We start from the raw sequence: 21955 nt of genomic DNA, 5'->3' as shown, positions 1-21955 counted from the left end.
GCCTCAGAGAGACTTAAACTGTATGATTTTTCTTAGGAATGACAGTATTTGGAATTTAGACTAGACTCAAGATATAATGTTTGTTTTAACAAGCTTATCGAAGCTGCTCTGGCATTTTCCACTTACCAAGGGCAATGACACATGTCAGAGCTCATAAACCAAATGCATGTTTAAGAGCATCACTGGGATGGACAGCCCTACTGCTTTTCTGTAGTCTCCCAGAGCTATTAGCAATTGCTTTACAGGAGAGAAATGGTCAATGGCTAAAACAAGGGAGAAGAAGCAGAGGAAGAGTCCTAATGAGATCCAGAACCACTGTTACCTCAGTAATGTGCTAGCATTCAGCTCAAACTGTTATCAGAATTTAGATTTTTTACTGAATTTCTAATTCTAACCTTTGGGGTGCTATTTGCATATGGGTATGAAAAGAATCAACTCCAAGACTTAGGGTCATACAGAGGTGTAAAAAACAACAGGGGAAAAAATGAGCGGTGTAGCTGTCCAAGCTGTGAATGTCATGGATCTTTGAGCAGGCATCCACCCCCAAGTGACAGTGCTGGGATACCGATGTTTCTCTTTCACGTGGATAAGTGCTTTTGGAGCTCTATCACAAACTGTAGAGCCTCACGAAGAAATGAATAGTGAGGTTTAAATGTGGGGACACCAAGCAACCAGGCAGGAAATTGTTCTGATTGTTTAATTATGTCATTTTGTGAAATTCTGTATATTCTGTGTCTTTAAAACACTCACATCTATTCCCCATTAGACAAGAAGGATCCCCAAGATCTAGAGTTTTTTGCCTCACATTCTTTTCCAGAGGAGAACAAGTAATAGGAGAGGGGAGAGGATGAGGTGCCATTTCTAAAGGAAAGCAAAATTTCAGAAAGAAAAGCAAGATTAAGCTTTTCCACCCTAATAAGTGAGACACATGGCACATTGTTCACTGGAATTACAGATTTTATCTGAAATCTAAGGTATCCTTTGTCCTTAGCCCACAGATATTCAGCAGTTTTTTTCACACGGAGGGGAGACAGCCACATACAGAGCTTACACTCCTTGGTATTTCAGCACAGAAGGTGATCATACTTTGAATGTTGCTTTTCATTGTGGAGTTTAAAATTTCCTGACATTTGGAGTGACCATAACTTCCAGAGCATTTAATAGCCACAGTGTCTCAGGTGCATTATGCTTACTAAGCTACTTGTTTATTAGGAATCTAGGGTGTCAAGACAGATATGATGACATACCTATAAAACAACAGTTTTAAAATCATTGAACTCTAGATCAAAATAGTGCCAGACTGAGGCTTTTCACATGAACTTCCACTAAAAAGTTTCACATAGCCTTTGAAATGACTCCATTTATTTTACATATATGCCACTAGGTATTTCTTCCTCCCCTTTTTGAGATTTAAAGTAATTTTTTGTTAAAGATCTGCTCTCCTCTAGAAGTAATTCTGGTTAGAGGCATGGGATTTCATTTGCGAGAATGGTTGTGTTTCTCAGAACAGATGGTTAAAGCTGCAGGGTTGTAGAAAGCAGTTCATGCTTACATCAGTCACGGACCAGAAAGGAAGGACACATTTTCCTGAATGTCCTGGACAGTTTGTACTATCCAAGAGTTTTGCCTTTTCCATCTCAGCATTCCTTGATAAGGAATTACTTGATCTGTTCCATAAGTTGTGAAGTATATTGAAAATGCAGGGTCCACAATTCTTTTTACACTTCAGTTTTTAATTGAAAAAAACACCGAGCACTAATAATGACTTCAGCAATAATAGCAGCATGCATGTACTTACCCTATGACAATGCAGGAGATGGCAGTTCCCAAAAAGGCATAGGTTAAAATCGATCCTAAGTTACGAAAAAAATGTCTCTGGGGAGGAAAGTTTGGAAAAAAGTCCTTTGTAATACAGTAAATACAAGAACATTCAGACCTAGCTGAAACACTGCATCCTAGAAGTACCATTTGTTACAACCCATATCTAAAATATAAGATGAAATAAAAGATTAACATAAGATGGTCTCCTCTGAAAACAGGAATGACCGAGTGTTATAAACCTCACAATCAAATCTTTGTACAGATGCAGAAAGGGAGCACAATGAGGTCCATGCATCTTTCATACTCATCCATTCCTGTTAAATTCCTCCCATGTAATCTAATTGTTAACTGACTCTTTCTACTGTCACTGGCCTATTGGATTTATGGAGTAGTAACCATACTCAGTCACTTTTGTAATGTAAGAAAGAGACACATACCTTCTTTAAACTATATCCAGCATGAAATATAATGGGTGGCAGCAAAATATTGAAGAAGATGGAAGGATCAAATGTCATCTACCAGAAAGGACAAAAGAGAGGGTAAGGACACAAAAAATAGCATTTAATTTGACAGGTTTTAATTGTAACTTCTTATCAGGATTAATCTCAGGATCAGCTTCAATGTCTGTGGGCCAGAATGTTACTCTGAGTTGTTTTCTTACAAGTATCAATGTGTAGTTCCTTACTCCTCATATATGTAGAATACTACTTGAAAAGTTTTTCTTAAAGAAGAATATCAGTCATGCACCACTTTAGAGGGAACACATAGAAGCAGTGTTACCTGTGGTAGCATCTGCACTACCAGACAACCAGCTTAGTCCCATGGCTTAATTCCTGGTTCAGACCTGGAATTCCTGTTCAGTTTCAGGGAAGACACATCGCCAGTGCTGTGCCTCAATTCCCCACATACAGAATGACGATAAAAGAAAAGGCTTACCCTACCAAAACCAGGGTAATGTTTCCTTTGAAGCATACCTATTTAGGCACAGACAGAGCTTGCTAATGTTGCTTAATGAACCACTGGCTGTCAGCTAATATGAGCTTTCTTGAACTACTGCACATGAAAACTGTGCATACTTTGACTATCTTCGTTACTTCACTTGAGTTAACCTAAAAGTGATAAAAAATTATTTAATGTCACATTTTCAGCAGGCAAGCAACATTCACGGGGCCAGGTAATGTAGCTCAGATGCAATATAACTATTAAACTATAACTGTATGATCAGTTCTGCTAACCTGCCAGCACAGATTTCTCTTGTCCTAAAGTTTCTCAGTAAATCTGCTGACTACTTCTCTAGCATAATTTCCATTGTAACACATCTTGTAAAGCATAATCAGTCCAATCCAGTCAATCAGTTTTTGCCTGACTGCAACAAAATAAGCTCTAGACTCTCTGCAGTAACTAGCTATTTCTACTTCCTAACAAAATGTAAGTTTAGCAAAGCTAAATTGTCCTTTTTGACAAAAGCATTGCCTACACAGACATGAAATTCACAAACGGCATAAAGCCTTTTCTTCCAGATTTCGATTTGATGGTGTTATGATGGCCTTAATTATTAGCAGCTCAACTAATTTACTAGTAACATCCTCACTTCCTTGCTGTCTTTTCTATTTCTATATGTGCTGACATAGTAAGTCACATTGTTATGGCAATGAAACTGTAATTTGCTTCTGGTGACAGTTATCAATCTCTGTATTACTGAAGACGCAACATATCCCTGTGTTAGGAAATCTAAGAGGCACTGATGCTGTCCTATTGCCTACATATTTTCTATCTGTTTTATAGGCAAAGGGCTTTCCTTGTATCTTCAGTAACCTAAGGACTAGATTTTCTTATATCCTCAATTATGTAAGGACTAGGTTCAGCCATTCTGCAAAGACTAACTGGATTCTCTGCCAAGACACAGCTAAGGTTCTATTTGCCTTCAGACCCGCAGCTGTGCTCCTGGGTTAGTCTCTTTGCGGTTCCTGTTCCAGGGCGCTGGCTGCCACAGCACCCGGCACAACTTCATCCCATTATGCAGTTTGTTACACTCAAATGCCTGTGTAATGTAATACATTTTTGTTTCCTCAACAGCCAGAAAACGTTTATAAAATACCCATTAAAATTTTAAAAGTCATGCTAGAATGAGGATGATGTTAGGCAAGGCAAAAAGTTCTTATTCCAGCTGCTGTTGGTACACTGTTCATAATTACCTTCAACTTCAGGCACAGAGAGGGACTGAGGACAATGTTTAGTCCCTGCAATTCATTACAAGTAGCTTTCAATAAAATAGAGTCCTGTTTAAAACTACAGTATTGCTGGAGAAAAAAATATTTTAATTTGCCTGTGTACTGCTTACTATTCTGCCATTGGTCTGGAACCAGGCCTCGGATCACAGGACAGTGCTTTTAAAAGACACAGAATATAATTAATACAAAGGCTTGCAGGTCCTTTGTCCAGATAAAGTGCTGTTTTAAGGCTATAGTAATCTAGATGAACTATTTAGCTTCAATAGAGTAAGATCTGCCTACAAACTTACTTCTCTCTTACTGATAACTTGAGTTGATAAACAGGAAGTGAGAGCTCAGCCTGTTTTCCATTCTGCTTACTCTGAATTATAAAGCTGAAAAAAAAATGAGCTGGCAAATAATGTGGCAGCAACTTTAGCTATGCTGAAGTTGAAAACATGAAAGGAAAACATGAAAACATTGAAAACATTGTAGGAAAAGGATTTTCTTCACTTATAAACTAACAGCCTCCAATGTTAATTTTGGAATTAATACAGCGAATATGTTGCACTATTTTTTCCATAGGGATCAGAAATCCCGACTGCAAATTCTATTATCCAAAACCACGTTCTAAGGAATACATGTTTGTAAGTCATGGCACAGCCTCTTCTTTCTGAGAAACACACTTAGTAAACTCTTAGGTGAAAAGGGAATTACAGTTGTACAAAAAACAGTGCATGGTGTGATCATATTTTCTGTTTTTTACATTAGTGCTTCTGCCAGTCAGGAAGGCTGCCATGCATTGGTATTCTCTCCTAAATACTGCTGAATTCCTCTCTCTTTCCTTTTTTAATTATTATTTTTCTTTTTAAGAAGGCATTTGCCAGATGATTTTAAAGGAAAAAGGAGTGAAAATCCAGGCAGGCTGACGCCTCTTCAATAATACAGAGAAACCCACAATTCACAGTTGCCACTTTTAAGAATTTTCCAGCAAAGGGAGACTGTGGAAAGAAGACTGGGCCATGCCCCGTGAGGCAACCAAGGCTTGTGTGGGAGTTGGTGCTCCTCCTTGCTTGTAACACAAGTCAGCTTCAATGTAATGGTTTTGATGAAGATGTTTGAATGTAATGGATTAGTAAATATACCTTGGAAACTAAACACACCCTTTGACTAAAACAAACCTTGCAACCAACTAGCAGGAAAGGAGATGAAGATTCAGCAAAATCTGCCTAGTCTGACTGCCCCAGTGTTTTCCTGTCTCCACCCACCACAGCGGTAACAGCCCTTGACACTCTGGGTCTTCCTGAGAGTGGCAGAGCCTGGTGCTGCATCAGCAAGGAATTTGAGCAGATGGTCAAATCCTAATTCTGCTGAGTTCCCCAATGTACATTCTAAGCATAACTTTATAGTTTTTATAATGATAACCACTATAATACACAGGAACATGTATTACTGTGCTAGATAAACTTGGAAAAAATGAAAATAATATATTGCAATATTGTAAAAAAAAAACACTGCTAAGGGCTTAGAAGCTTCATGTGAATATCTGTTGTCTTTGAGCATAAAATCCAGCTTTTAAAAAGTCCCTCTGCACTCATGAGTTCCTTAAATTGCTGTAATTTTTTAAGAAAGTGGATGTTACAGGAAGTAAATATTGCAAGGGTGGGGAGAGAATATAGTAACAAAGTAAAACATTTTAATTGTTATATACTGGAAAACAGAGAAGGCCATGGCATTGTAAAAGACTGTAAACTTTCTCCCATAACTCCCTTTCTGCATCCAGCCTGAATTCCCACAATGCTGTCTCCCCAAGCTTGGGGGCAGCCAGTGAAACCCCCGCTGAGGACCACTGCAGCAGTGAGTGAATGTTTGGGAATGTTGTCATGCATTTCAGCATTACCAAACTCCCCACTTATCTATGGAGGTTTACATATTTACAGGTTTATATTTTGTAAAATGTCCATTGTTTGTAGTCACCTTTGTTGTGTACAGGAGGTAAACCTCCCTTGCATTATGCTGCCAGAACAGACAAAGGACACAGAGATATCAGTGGGGTTTATAAAGTTGTGGTGGCAATGAATCCAGGGCAGCAGTTGTGCCTGCAAGTGAACACCGTGTCTGCAGGAGGTGGGACAGTCACCTAAAAGAGTTCAGGCAACTATTCTGCCAGCATACAGACAGCTGTATGCGAAACGGTGCTCAGGTTTTTACCACGTATTTCCTTTCCTGCTCTCTTTGCTCACCCTTCTCATGCTAAATTCAGAGTAGTCTCTCTGTGTCACATTTTAGCTTGAAACTTGTTTTCCTCTCTCAATGGTGTAAATAAAAGAAATTCTTACACAGTTTAAAACAAAAATAAGGTTTTACCTTTTGAAGCATTGCATTGCCCTGGTGACCATTGACGTTGTGGTAGCTGATCTCTCTTTTGTATTGATATTCATAGACCTGATTAGTTATATTAATAAGTAGAGTGGATGGCCCAGATTTCAGCTTTTCACATTCATAAACAGTTCCACTTTCAACATCTGATGTTTTTGTTGCGTATCGTATAATTAATCCCATTACAAGACCTGGAGAATAACAAAAAAAAAAAGAAACATAAAACACAAAACCAAAGAGACTCAGGTACTTTAAAGTATCTGATGGTACATAATTATTAATTTGTAGAAAAATGAACTCTTTTAAAGCTCGGACACCTCCTTCTCAGTGGTACCTCCACAGAGGTACACCTCACTCAACACTTCATGGACAACCGTAAAATATTGTTCCAAAAGGGTCATTTCATTAGGATACAGATGTTGGTTTGACGCATGCTCAGTTGTAATCCTGTTTTGAGATCCAGTTGCTGGAATAATTCTGATACAGTTGTTAGCTGAGTTGCTCAGGCACCGCATTTTCAATAGGTACGCAGAAAAGGGAGATGCCTCCATAACTAATGTGCTGTACTGAGCACAAAATAATCAGCTGTGCTTTTGGTGATTTCACACACTTCATTTGTGGGGGCAAAACTGGCACAGTATCCTCAGGTGCATTCTGCTTTCTGTAGAAGACTGTGTGTATTTTCAAGACTGTATGAACATGGGAAAATAAAGCAGAAAGAAGGAAGGGAAGATTAAGACTAGGATTAATTGATTTGATTATCTACAATTCAGGACTCTTCTGTAAGACAGACATTTTAGCTCCCTTTACTGCTAACAGAGAGGAAAATGTACTTCTGCAATTGTCCTCTGCACGCTTCTTTCTGTCCACTCTAGTGGGAGCTTGCATGATAACCTCAGGAGAGGTGACCAACATTCAGCTAGACAACATTACTGAGATTATTTCCACCCCCAGAGACTTGCAAATAAGTTAAGTTAAATAAGTTAATTTGCAGAAAAGGCGTATTTTAAAAATATGATCACAGTAGATGCAGAGAAATAAAGATCAACACTGACTGAGATTTAAAACTGCAATTCAAGTTAGCCTTTTGGGTTTTCTTCTACTGCCTTTAGATCTTATTGTCTGATGGAGTCCAGATCCCTATTATGCACAGAGCCACACAAATAATGAAAGGATAATGAAAGAACAAGGAAATGATGAGAATATCCAAAGGCATACACATATTGGAGAAATTACCTTAGAGAAGATTCTAACAATCGATATTCTTAGGGCATCTTTGAGGTCCTTGTAGCTCTGAAGGAAATTCTATAATGTATTAAATTTGAACAAAATGTGGACAGGATCCATAATGATGGGTTGATTCAGAATATTCTCAAATGGTCTATGGAAGGTTCAGACAAAGACAATTGCTCTCACTACACTATATTGTAAGAGTCAATATAAGTGATGAGATTGTATAATATTCTTTCTCCAGTAATAATAAATGTGCCAAAGACCCTGTATAAACCCCCCCAGTGAATTAAAAATCTGGGAAGAATGTATTTAATATTTTATTAGGTGTATCATTTATGGAATGCACTTTCTGCCTTAAATCATTATATAACATTTGTTTCATTATAGAATTCAGAAGCCCAGATTATATTCCAATAGAAATAATTAATTTTTAAATAATGCACTCTCATTTCCATTACTCCCCCTTCCAAACGGAAATCATGCTTCTGTAATGTATATTTATAAACATTCTTTATAGTTCATGCAAAAAACCCAGAGTGGTGGACCTCAGTCCCCTAAAAAATCAGGAAGCATCTCTAACCACAGCACCACGAAGCCATTTCTTGTGAGTGCTACAATGATCGTGTTTTGCCATTCAGCCTTTCTAGGTTTTCCTTCTAGTCTCATCAACTAGTCCCACAGAGCCTTCAGAGCCTCCCCTCCACCCTGATGGGCACCACACATTCCCTAGGGGTGACAACCATGCCAGCTGAGAACAATTTTAACCAAAGTTGCTAATTAACCTGGCAGATGAAAGGCACAGAATGCATTGGTGGGTTGTTGCTAGTGAGTGTTGGGTTTTTTTTTGGTCTGTTAGTGTTTGGTTTTTTTTTTTTTATAGTTGTTAAAGTTTAATATTGGCTGCCTACCCGTAGGAGTGCTTTAGTCTCTTAATCAGAGGTAACTGGTGGCACCTGTATGTAGCCCTGAGGATGAGAAATTTAGACACACTTAGTTTTTCATTGTGCTAGCTCTGTGCTATTCCCTCACTAATGTGGGGGGCTATGACTTATGTATTAGGTGGGGAATGGGCACATACCATGATGGAGTCAGCTAAAGACACCAGGCCCTGTAGGAGCTGTTTAATAGGCACCTAAGTCTTTTATTTGGTCTAGTGCTAAGAGGCCATCTTCTGGGGTCTGGTGCTGAGGGAGAGGCCACTGAGAGAAGCAACATTCAGGTTTTGTTACTGCTTCTGTAGACTATGCTGTTGTACAGAAAATTGTGCTGAGAATGTACATCAAGGATGCTCTTCCCTTTTGGGGTGGCACAAAGTTATTCTTTCATGTCTACCTGCCTCTTTGATGTACAGAAATCAGAAAGCTGAGTTTGCTGTGTGGGGTCTGTTTGTCAAACCAGCTACAGAAACTTAGAGAAACTTATTCTCTGAGACACTGGAAAATGAAGGGATGAATGAATAAACAGGTAAGTCTTTATTCTCGGTCATTGTTTGTGAGTGATTTTTTCATTTTGGTGCCTAAACAATTTGACTATATAAATAGCTACAAGCTGAACGCCCTGAAATGTATATATACATACATATATATATATGTGTATACCTTTTTTTTGTGTGTATGAAATAATGTTGAATTTGTGTTGAATTAGTTCTTTTGACTTAATTCTAGGTTATGATAAATTATTTGGTTTTTAACTTGCAAGTGCAGAAAGATTTTTAATTTAAATATATGTGTATTTAGTGTTGAAACATAGATTTAAAAAGTCTGGTTTTTAAGTTTCTAAATGGACAGTTTTCCATTATGGGCTTTTATTTAAGCTGGAACTGTTCAGCCTAAAACTGCATTTTCCTACAAAGCTCTTGCAAAAAAAAACAAAACAAAACAAAAACAAAAAAACCCCCCACAACTCTTTTATTTGTTCTATACTTTAAATAGAAGTTTCTGTCAGGCTGTTCCTAGTGTTCGATTTGTGGCTGTTCAGCACTTTGCAGAAACTGTAAAATGCCTTCCTGTTTTTGTGCTTCTGTGGGTTTTTCTTTTCCCCTGGTCTTCCTCATATTTCACTTTCTTCATCCTTTCCACTGCTATTCCCCTGATGGCGCACTTGATAAGGAATACAGACCCATCTATCCTCCCGTGGGACACAGTCTGCAAAATAAGTGGCCATATTGTTCTGTCAAAATGTTTGGTTTCTTGTGCTCCTATTCAGGTATCTAGCAAATAGTTCAATGGGCTGGAGTAAAGCAAACTGTAGCCCAGAGCCTTTAGGTTTGTGCAAAGCAGGTATAAACAGAATTGTTCTCATGATGAAAGCAAAAAAAATAAGCAAGGGCAAGATTCGGGTCAGTGTCAGTGCTTGGTGTCCCAATCCTCTCCTGAAGTAGCTGCCTGTTGATCTGACACCTCTCTCATGACCTCTGACACTCCACTTTATTTCCAGTATTGCTATTCCACAATGCTAAAGATACTCATATCCAAAATTTCTAAGGACAAAAAGGACATCAGCAACTTTTTGGATCTTACAAATAAGCTTTTTTCCCTTTTGAAGGTGGTCATAAATAATGCAAGACTAAATAGATAGCTTATTTACAACCATCAGAAATGTTTCCTTTGTTCATGAATGTTTTAATAATTCAAAAGCTCTGTCCTGCTGGAGCACTAATCTCTTAAGTGATCAAAAGAATATAATGAGCTGGTTCTCCTCATGATGTCCAGATTATGTTCTGGGCAGGCAATGAAACACAACCAAAAGATAGATACAACTCTCATTAAATACTGATTGGTTTGTGATGTTGTAATCCCACATATTTAATTTCTATTTTGATAGGCTTTTGTCTAAATCTTCAACAAATGTTGTCAGCCTCACATGGGAAACAGTACAACAGTGTACAGGAAGCTGCTATAGAAGAGTCACCCACGTAAATTATGGTGATGTTTTTCAAATTACAAGTCGATCGTAACGAATGTATTTCACAGTGTTCTATGGTTTTCCTTTTGATGGATGTTAATAGAAATGTAACAACCAAATGTATTCTCAGTGCTTCTGTGTAGCTTGTAACTCATAAAACTGTTAAACAACAATCTAGGTGATGTTCAACAATGCAAACCATTGCATTTAACTAAGTATCATGTGACACGTATTTCATTCTCAACTGATTCAGTTGAAGTATGTTTTCTGTGTGCAACAGATTAGAAAAAGGGCATACTATCAAATATATTTTTCCCACAGCTTTAAAGTAAAGACAAGGCAAATGAGAATCAAGAGATCCCACAGGCTGCCTCACCCAGGTGTCATGGGCTCAGTGACTGGCTTAATACGAGTCTCTTATTTACTTGCTTTCCTTCAAAATATCAAGTCACTTGTGAAGACAGTGAGCCAAGAGCATGAAATAGCCCGTGTTCTTGAAATTTCTTACAGTTATCTAATGAAATAGTTTGAAAGGGATACAAGGAAGGCTGATCTTAAGCTGTAGTCCTCCTATAGAACTGAGATAATCTAAAAAAATGCTTGATATAGAAAGAGCAAATAAAGTTTTTACCTCAAAATCCAGAGGTCAGTTGCCTTTTCTATTGCAGGCTTGCAGTTGAACCTCCATAAAGTTTTTTGGATGACATGTGCCACGATAAGCGAATATTCTTCAAAATATGCAATCTTAACAAAACCATTTTTGGGTATTACACTGCTAGAGTATGTGATGCACACAGGATGAGCCTGAGTCAAAATAGGCTGGCATTTTGATATGTAATGACTGAGCTGTTGACTTATATCTTCCATTTTGATAGTTACCCACCTATATGTGTTTTATGGTAACAAAAATGGCAGTCACACACTTTTCTCAAAGTGAAACAACAGTAAGAGAGAATGACAAGATAAATTGTTATACTTGTAAGTGTAGGCCACTAAACTAGTGTGAACTTATTATCAGTGGACAATGCAGGAAGTTCTACATGAAAGTGATACACAATATTGCAAAATTTCATAAAAGAAGATTAGAACTAGACAGGTAAACTGAAATTACAGTACAATGACAGTATTTAGAGAAGACTTGAAAAAGACACTCTTCATAGTTCGTTTTTCAAAGGCACAGAGGAAAACCAAATTAAATATCTCAAGATCATTTAAACTTTATTAGACAACACGGCTGTACCCATAAAGCTCCTTAGTCTAACACTTTAGAATGCTACACAAACCAAGCATGGAAAATAAGCAAATTAAATAATCTCTCTCAATGGGAGCATTTAATTATTTTCAAAACAATAAACTCCCTAGCTCCTGAAGTATCATGTAGTGGCTGTTTGCCTGTAGAGGAACACAACGTGCACGTTGTGAGAATAACCAGGTCACGAGTGTCGCTCCCTTACCCAGTCAGCCTCCCACTACTTCATGGGAGATGCTGTTACATTATTATTATTTGACTGTACAGTCATGGATCTGATGACATTTCATTCAGCACACCTTCCGAGCTTCGTCAGAACTTGATCTCAAGCGCCTGATTATAAATATGCAACTAGTGCCAACTTAAGCTGGCACTTGAGTTTATACTCACCATAAAGCATAGCTCCTCCAGTTTCATGCAGAAAGCGGAACCGATGGTTTTTGAACAACCAAATTGTTAATATTGTAAGAATGAGCAGAAAGTTGAAGACTAGCAGCTCCACAGCTCCCTGATGATAAAACTGATCTTCATCTTTCACTGACACGTATTTCTTCAACTTCTCCATTTCATTCACTTCATGGAAAATATGTGCAAAATAAAAGAAAAAAAAAATCACAGGAAGTCAAGTTTTATCACCTTTGGTACAAAAAAGTCCAGATACTACAGAAATTCACAGAAAGCACATCTGTTTCATTTGCAGCCTCAGGGTAAAGTGCCTCAGCTCAGAATTCAGCTGGATTCTGGTTACAGCTTCCTGCTTCTCTCTTAAAGCCGCCCTGTCTCATTTTCAGTGTCGTGGTTGCATCGCTGGACTGCGCTTGCTCCAGCTGCAGATACATGAGTTGCTTCCAAGTCTCAGAGTCTGTCAAATTCTAAAATTTCTTGTAAAACTTAGTCGGTGTTCATAATGCTTGTTCCTATGGTTTACAGCATAATCTCTATCCTAAAAATACTATTTTGTCTTGATAGTTTAAGATGGAAAAACTGATGTTAAAAGGATGGCATAGCAACCTTCACTACATTTTGGAAGCTTAAAAATCTTTCCTCTTTCCTACTTTAAAAAAACCCAAACCAATAACATTTTGGGCCAAACTAATCTGTACAGCATCCATTCCAAGTCAGGTATTAAAATAGAAATAGATACCTAGGTATCCATACTCTTGGTAATTTCAGGGCCGTAGCTCATATTAGTATGAGCATTGTGAAGGAGGTACTGTTGATTTAATCTACAATGTTTTAAAATAATTTTTACTGGGCAAACAATCAGTTCTGTCCTTTGCATAAACTAATTTCATCACGTTTTACAAGTTTTCATTTTTTTCATTCACTTTGTATCAAAAGCTATTTCCTTCTATTTCTTTTATAATTAATGTTTGTTCTTTGCTTAACAGATTTTTTTCAATCTCTATCACTGGTTTTACTCTATTTTCTCCACTGTTTCACTCTCTTATCTCACCCACCTCAAGGGTGGGTGTCAAGAGGATGGGACCAGACTCCTTTCAGTGGTGCCCAACGACAGGATGAGGGGCAATGGGCACCAAGTGAAACACAAGGGGTTCTGTCTGAACATGAGGAAGAACTTTACTCTGAGGTGCCAGAGCCCTGGAACAGGCTGCCCAGAGAGGTTGTGGAGTTTCCTGCTCCGGAGACACTCAAACCCACCTGGACACATTCCTGTGCGATCTGCTCCGGTGAACCTGCTCTAGCAGGTGGGTTGGACTAAACGATCTCCAGAGGTCCCTTCCAGCCTCAGCCATTCTGTGATTGTGTGATTTGGATATTGTATTCAGAGTTTAGAAATGACAGTCATCTTAACATTGTGAAACTCATCATCCGTCTCCAATGCATAAGTATCAAAAGCAAAACAAAAATAATTTGAAAATAACCACATTCAGGAACCACAAGGAAAAACAAAATTCTACTTATGATGAAAACCAGAGTTCTTTGCTGCTCCTGTCAAATAGATAATTTGCAGGTGCTTATAATAAAATTAATGGAAAATAAGCACAAAACAGTAAAAGGATGCCATTTTATACCAAGAATCTCAGCAATTAGACTATTTCCTTCAGATCTGGGAGAGCAGGTTCAATTCCTTTTTCTATTTGAATTTATCTGAACTCTATTTTTCGCCAGATGATAATGAATTTCTCAGTTTTGCTGCTAGAGCAGTTGCAGTATGAAATATTTGATAGGTGTAAGTGCTCATTTCCCAAAGCTGCATTTCCTCTTCTGAAAAATAGGGTTATAATTCTGCTGTATGTCACAAGATAATCTGATGCATGTTTGTGAAGCAATCACCCACTATAGCAATTTGCAGCACACCAGAGCTTAAATGGAAACAATTTTAGATTTAGTATCAGATTTGGAGAATAAACATATTTTAATTTATTGACCCATAACAGAAGGTGAAAATGATAGGAATTTCTGAGTTCTCTTCTCTGTGCCCTACTCGTCTGCATACGGGTCACATGAGTTACATTAAAAACCAAAACAACAACAACAAATCCCAAAACAACAACAATAAAAAACCCAAACCAAACCACAGTATTTTATAATATAAATAAAATATGCTTAGGAGCAAAGGATAAAGAATTAAATTGCATAAACAACTTGAAATCTTTATTTCCCAGTCTCTCACACTCTCTCTTTTAATATGAAGTATTTTAGAAGGTATTGAACATCCTGAGAAAAAATATTAAGAAGAACAGGGTGAGTATCACATATACAGTACAAATTGCTAGGCAATATATTAGTGGGCAAAAAGTAGTACAGTTTCTCTGGCTTTCATTCCCCAGTAATGTATTTGACATAGAGCTTCTAAGTGTGGTTTGTTTATTGTCTGATGGTTTTGGGTTGGTGTGTGGGGTTTTTTTATTGGTTTGTTTTAAATTTATTTGCTTATATTGAAAAGTATAATTCAGAGGGAAATCTAACTCACAGGGCTACTAGATAACCACAGATCGGACTTTATTCAGGAGGAATTTTCTAAAAAATGAGCACACTGTGAGAATAATTTGTGTAGTGGTTGATCACTCATGTTTCTTTTTGTGGAACTGTTTAGAAAGAACTGTAAGGGCACCAGAGAGAATGGTGGTTTGTTTGTTTTTGGAGAAGTGCTGAAGGCATTCTCAGACTTCTTTTATGTAAGAAAAGACATCTGTGTCAGGAAAAGATTTACTCAAAAAACATCATTGTCCTCAGGAATGAGAATTTGGACACTAGCGGTCTTGCTTCAGCCATCACAAAAACTTGCCCTTGTTAGGAAAATGTTGGGGTTTTGGTGTTTGTTTAACTGGTTTTATTTGTTATTTTATATCTACTGAACTAAGGATGACAGGCCTGCTCTGAGGTTTATTTTTTTGTAGGTTATAAGTTTCTGATGTTTGAATTTTAACAACATAAGGACTTCAAAAAAGACTGTATCTGAACAGCAAGACCAAGTGTCTCAATTCTATGAACTTCTCAGCATGTGCTGAACTTAAGTCAGTGAAGTCACTGATTAAAACCTCACTTACTGAAGAGGTTTTGGACTTAAGTTAATCTAGACACATACCAAGCTTCCATCTTTACTGATAAAGGGGTATATTTCCTTAATGTTGGCATAATAAAAGGATGCTTATACTTCAAGAGCCTATTGCTGTAATGGTTGAAGGATAAATTAAGTATTTTATCACTTTAACTGCTTCCACATCCTGGGTTGCATAGAAATGAATTATTTTAGTAGAAAAAACCCCACAGCTCTACAGAAAATAGCTAAATACTTCAAGTCAGACTTTGAGGTTATATAACTATAGCTTTGGATCCTGTGATGAAACATCTCTCTTTTTTAAACTATTGGAATATCCATGATAGCCACAAAAAGGTTGGGAGAAATGATGTTGCTACATATACTGAGTTTGGCAAATTATTTTTAATGCTTTCCTTAATGCACAGAAGCACACCACTAGACACTGGGGAAATGTTCTCATCAGAGTTTTCTATTAGCTGGATGAAAGTTTTAGGCTTGCAGGTGTTGGATTTGGGGTTTAAATACTGCCAAAGACTCAGCACAGCTCCTTATATAATTTGGGGGAAATCTGCTTCCAAAGAGCATTCATCATGCTACAGGACTGTGCTTTTGGGTATTGCTTTCCTCTCAGAGATGCAAGACAATTTTAAATCAGCTTTCCGGACATAGAACACCATCATTGCAGCTTATGAGGAATCCAGAAATGACATCCAAAACTGTTCTTCATGTTCTCAAACTTCCTATTAATCCTTTACAGAGCCATGTGTACTTGTCTCTTGGCTAATCCTGTAATTGTATCCTTGTCTGCAACTGGCACTAACAGAACTTTTAGCTTCTGTGACCATAATGCCAAACAGTAGTTTTCTATTAGTGATTAAAGATAAATTTTATTTAAAACCGTAATCTCCATAATTTTTGGCAATAAGACCAAATAACCTGTTTGATTCTGTGCTCAGACTTTTCCATGTTCTTCCATGTACCCGCATTTTCAGTGGTATCCAGCCCCTTCATCAATTTCCTCTCCTAACTGGAATAACTTCTCTCCAAGTTTTGGTTGGTTTGCAGGTCAGATAGAACAATGTTCTGCAGCAGCTGCATCATATTTGCAATATTGGTAACACAAAAAATCAAGAAGGAAGGGATCTGGATAAAATAAAGCTAGATTTTGTTTTCAGAACAGGCTATCAGGTAAATGAAGAAAGTTTTCACAGGAAAGATCTTTTGAATATTACTTAACTGGCCAAAGAAAGAGCCAAAATATGTTAAAGTTTCTGTTGCAAGGTAGAATGTCAAGTAATTCTCATAATACCATGCTCTTACTACAAATATTTGCTTCATCTCCCTTGGCATGTAATTTTACAAACAAAGAGGTAGTAGTCTTGCTTATTTTCTGTGTTCACCTTATCGGCTCTATGAATTTCACTGAGCATTAATCCGTTCCACCCTTAGCTTGGCAGATGTCAAAGTCAGCTCTTACAGAAACTATCGAGTTTGAACAGAAAGCGAGAGTAGCCTTGTAAATCAGTAGAGAGATTCGCATCTTGGAAAACATAAAGTCAGAAAAGAAGCACAATTTAAAAATTGTAATTAATCACAGTAATTATAGCTAGTGGGAATTCCAAGCAAAGAGACAATGCTTTTAGCAACACTGGCAATTCTGCAAGCATAGGAAAAGTACAGCCAAAAGTAAAAACAAACATTGAAAACAAATGCATCTATGTGTGTAAATAAAAAACCAAGCAAAACAAACTCTGAAACTGAGAAGTCAATCACATTGCCAGTGCCCAGATAACAAATGTTCTGTCACAGCTCGCTTGCCTAAAATCCCCAGACAGGCTGGAACAGGATTAGTGGGATCACAAGAGTTATCCTTCTCTAATCCATTCCAGCCAGGAAGATCTGCCTTGCTACCTCCTCTGGTACACAACTGCCTAGGAAACAGTGGGCGAAGGCCACTTAAGGCCACTAAGCCCATGGTGGTGGGCTGTCAGTTTATAATTGCCAGGCCTTGAGGTATTTTGAAATCTGTTCTACTGCTTAGAAGAGTCTTTCCATGAAATCAGGCTATTTGCTGGTTGCTATTGATTGTTCCCTCTCTTTATTTCCAAGATCAGACTCTGGTTTTATTATGGCTTATTTGGTATTTGTGACATTCTATCTACATGGGTCACAGTGTTTCTAGTGACAGAAATAAGTCTACATAATCTATATATCTAGTATGTCACAACTATTACTCTTAGCCAAAAAATAGCTTTAAAAATAATTTTGCTTACTGGATTACACTTTTCTGTCCAGAAGGCAAAGTCTATTTTTTTTCCCCTCTCCTTGGTTTGGAGCCGGTTTTACTACCTAATCAAAATACAATACTAATTTTGATAAATATACATTGAATTGAGTGGAATTGGACTTTTAATCTCCCGAGAGAGCTGTGATATTTCTGCTCATACGTCACTGTCTCCAGGCAGTGTGTCAACACAGAAAAATCTTTCCTCCATTTTGAGTACCAAGGAATTCAATGCACCCTGGGATTTAACAACCAGCTCGACACACGGGAATCATGATGCTGGAACCAGCCTTTACAGACCAATTTCAATTAGGAGACAGCTGAAATTCTCATGTGCTTTTTTCCCTCTGAGAAGACAGAAATGCCAGACCTTCTGGAGAAATTCAAGCTCTGAAAGAAAGAACAGTTTGCTTCTCTGAGTTATCAAAGTACAGCTGATCTCTGTTTTAGACAGTTTTAGTCAATAGGTTCAGAACTAAGACTAATTCCTATGAAATTCTGAGAAACTTTCTGTGTGTTGGGAGGTTCTTGTGCTTGAGGAAGCGCTCTCTGAAGATCCATCTGCTCTCCTGGGCTGCTGGCATTAATAATACTCCACCCTTCCATAGGAACAGTGACACCACATCACTGATTCGGTTGTGTTGTATATATGGCAATCCACACTGCCACGCAGCAGCAAACATCCTGACTGTGGCTGACATTTAAATCTTAAAAAAAACCCCAAACAAACAAACAACACAAAAAAAAACAAAACAAAACAAAACAAAAAAAAAAAAACAAAAAAAAAACCCCAACCAACCAACCAACCAAAAAACCAACAAAATCTGCCTGACAAAGTATATTACACACAGAATCACAGAATATTGCTCCAGTGTTTTTTGTTTTTCTCGGGTAGATTGTTCAAAACTATGTAATTTGGTGACCTCTGTTTCAAATACAAATTATCTTACATTGTATTGTGTGGTACTAAGGAAAGTTGAGAAAAATAGCTGATTAAACTGGCTCTTAGATGACAAAGACTGTTCTTTTTCATGAGACACATCTGCAAGCATATTCCACTAGAGGGCCGTCTTTACACGTGAAAAGAAAATCTGACTTCTAGCAGTACTGGATCTTCTATCAATTCTTCAGGTTAAAGACGGGTTTTGGTTTACATAAGAAAAACACTGTAGTGCATTACTATACTGGATAGGACCCCGTTCGGAATATATAGTTATTTTTGTGTCTTCATTTTCAGAGGAAGCATGCTGGTACAACTGAATTATTTTTAGTCTGTGAACATGAACATTTTGGATAACTCCTCATTAAATTAAACATCTCACCCAAATTCATATCTTCCCAAGGTCAGTAGGAATCTGATTAGGCCAAAATTATGAGTTCTGACAATATCATGATAGTATTTTTTGTTGGGGGCTTATATTTACATACACTGGCTTTTTTATGTGAAAATAACTCCATCTTTGTGCCTGAGAGTCTAAAACAATATTTTACTAAAACAGGCCTAAAATGACCAATGCTGTTTTCATCCGTATCCAAACAGCAGCTGTTCCTTTTTTCACCTGAACACTGTTTAAAAACTTGTAAATAAGAAACATTAAGAACAGTTAACCATTGTTTCTGTGTAATTGCACCATTCTATCAGCAGCAGTATTTCAAGAACACAGGTTCCATTCTTCCATACTGTAAAGAAATGTAGGCACAAGAAGTGCAGGCAGGTGCTTTTGAAAATCCCAGTGCATGTAAACTCCTACTGGAGACAATGTTTACCCCTGCTTCTTTCCTGTAGTAACCAGTCTTTCTTTAAGAGAACTATATCCAAGACATAACTAATTTAGATCTGGGAATATCTGCCTGGAGTGCCGTATTGCTTCCTGTACCCAAGGGGAAGTCTGAACCGCTCCCTCTCATCTCCAGTCCAGCCCTCGGCCTGCGCTTTCAGTTCCTTTGCCATTGTCTGCGAAGGTTCTGGACAACCATTTCTCTTCATTTCGAGCCATGTTTTACCCTTATGTTGCTTTTAGTTCCAACCTTCTTTTCACAGACCTCTTTTCTTCCAACTGACAGTTTTCAAATATTTTCCTCTTGTACTCTGGAAACTCTAGTTGCTATAGAGACACCTGATGATTACAAAGACAGTGACTACCTTTGTTAGAACCTCAGTTGCTATAGCAATGACTGTTGGCTATGGGTTCAATGAAATCTGCTACATGGTTCATGCCCTTTTACACAGCAATACAGCTTGTAAAAGCTTCTTTTAATTGTTCTGCTCAGTAATGAGACTGTGAGCCAAATTCTGTTCTAATTGAAGTCAGTGGGAGTTTTGCCATTAACTTCAGTGAGACCACGGTATGGTCCTAAACTCCCATGTGCATGAATAACAAAAGGAATCTACTTTCAGCACAGCGGCAAATAGGGAATGAGGGTATGGTTTCATACCTGCTATGAACCCAGTAACGAAACTTGGATGTCTGTGACTGACTGTATTTTAGTAAAGACTGGCTTAAATTATAATTATCTCTTTTGGCTTATTATAGTAAATTCTCAGTTCAAAAATATCATGGTCCTTGGGGGGTGTATGTATTCTTTTAAAGAGAGGAATTGCAAATAAAAATGTTGTCTTTAAAATTCTTAGATCAATTGATTTTCTTCAAGGAGAAACGTTTCCCTATTGTTGCTTTGTAGAAATAGTGACAAGAGGGTAAACACTTTCAAGGAAATATCTTCACAACACAGAGCGGGTGTCCCTACTGAAAAGGCACATGTAATGCTGTTTTTCCAAGGGCCATTATTACTTGGCAGTCTCCCTGCATTTCTTTTTTGACACTATGGGGATGACCTCTGAAGAATGTCTTGAAGCCAACTTTGTGTTTGAGCTATTTCTGTTCTATTTAAGGTATCCTGGAGATAGTTTTAAAGTTGTGGGAGTCCAATTCAATACAAGCTGAGTTTAGAAAGCACTATATTTGATGTTTTGTTATGCTATAATGAAATTGTCTTATATTACGACTGTTTTAGTCACTTGTTTCTACATCTAGCGGCCTTTTTAGGAAGTCAATACTGTTTTCCTGTTTACCCACTGTTTTTGTGAAGCTATGTGGAAATCTGCTGTGAGTTTGTGTCAGCAGAACAGAGGTTCTTCCCCTTGATCCTCTCCATAAGGTCTAAGTTACTGGCAAGATTACAAAATGTCTCATTTTCAGCATGCTCAGAATAAAAACTCTGACATGCCCATTTCAACAGCTGCTGCAAAACTAGAAAACACTCAGAAGTCCTCTTACAGACTTCTGCCATGCACGTTTTGTATGAAAATCTGCTCGTTCTAAGCAGTCAGGAACAGATGAAAGAAAATAATGAAAGTACCTGAAATAACTACCATTGATCCCTTTCCAAGGATCTGGACCAAGATCATCACAGTGGAGTTTTTCATTTGTAAAGTGTAGAATAAAGAAACGTTACCATTACAACAGAAAAACTGAAGTCTTTAGTAAATCACACCTTGTATCAGCACATAGTTTGTACAGATTTCTAGTGGAGTCACTCCCCAGGTACTGTGAGGTACATGCACAGCACTAGAACCCTATACGTACTGCCAGGCTTTCGGTGCGCTTGCTGCTCTGCAGCATTTCCTTGGGCCCAGGCCAAGACTCTGAGGGAATCCAGACTCACTTCTCTTTCCCTTTGTATAATTTCCTCAAAATCTGGCACTTCTTCTTGCTGCAGCAGTCATTCCTGTTTCTCTTCTGCTCTCAAAGAGAAGCTGTGAAAGACTCCTAGAATAAATAATTTTTAAAAATCCTTTCTTATGAATTCTGTTCTCCTCTGGTAATCAGTCTCATCTGATTTTCAAAGTCCATATTAGGCGTTTCTTTGTTTTGGTACTTGCCTGTTGGGCAAACTCATTCTTGCTATTTATGCATGCTAGGTTTTCTATGAATAGAGGCTCATGAATTGTTAACAACTGTCTATTATGAATCCTAGGCAATTATCTTTTGGAGTTTCTGACTGATATAGCATCATCACATTAAAATGAAAGAATAATTCAGGTTTGAATGGACTTCAAGGGGTCATCTGGTCCAAGGTCTGAGCCAGCGTAGATCAGTCAGTGCTTTGCTGTTTCATTTACTGGGTCTTTAACTCACAGGTAGAGAAGAGAGGAAGCAAACAAGTATTGCATTCAAATTAAGTTGGCAGTTTGAAGAAGTTGTATAGAGAAAAATCATTTATAAAATAGACTTGAAATTATAAAGATATACATAAATTCCACAGTATTCAAAGCATTGTATGGTGACTCCTGCATTTTCATTCCTCTATCCATCAGTCAGGTCATGGAATAACATTAGAATTCTTATTTTTGTTGCTGAACTTTC

The 21955-nt window shown here is 37.7% G+C and overlaps 1 protein-coding gene across 1 annotated transcript in view; it reads right to left on the bottom strand.

Moving 5' to 3' along the window:
* SLC9A9 (solute carrier family 9 member A9) overlaps nucleotides 1–12574 on the bottom strand; it is a 190938-nt gene extending 178364 nt beyond the window's left edge. Inside the window, exons 1-4 of the mRNA XM_013368144.3 lie at nucleotides 12187–12574; nucleotides 6399–6601; nucleotides 2259–2336; nucleotides 1799–1875 (exon numbers count right to left, since the gene is read on the bottom strand). Of these exons, the coding sequence (XP_013223598.2) occupies nucleotides 1799–1875; nucleotides 2259–2336; nucleotides 6399–6601; nucleotides 12187–12361 (533 nt within the window). The 5' untranslated portion in view covers nucleotides 12362–12574. The remainder of the gene's footprint in view (nucleotides 1–1798; nucleotides 1876–2258; nucleotides 2337–6398; nucleotides 6602–12186) is intronic.
* Between the last annotated feature and the right edge of the window lie 9381 nt (nucleotides 12575–21955).

The sequence above is a fragment of the Columba livia genome, chromosome 9 (assembly GCF_036013475.1).
Source record: "Columba livia isolate bColLiv1 breed racing homer chromosome 9, bColLiv1.pat.W.v2, whole genome shotgun sequence".
NCBI lineage: Eukaryota > Metazoa > Chordata > Aves > Columbiformes > Columbidae > Columba > Columba livia.
The sequence above is the reverse complement of the archived record's forward strand: the minus strand, read 5'-3'. Positions and strand labels throughout refer to the sequence as shown.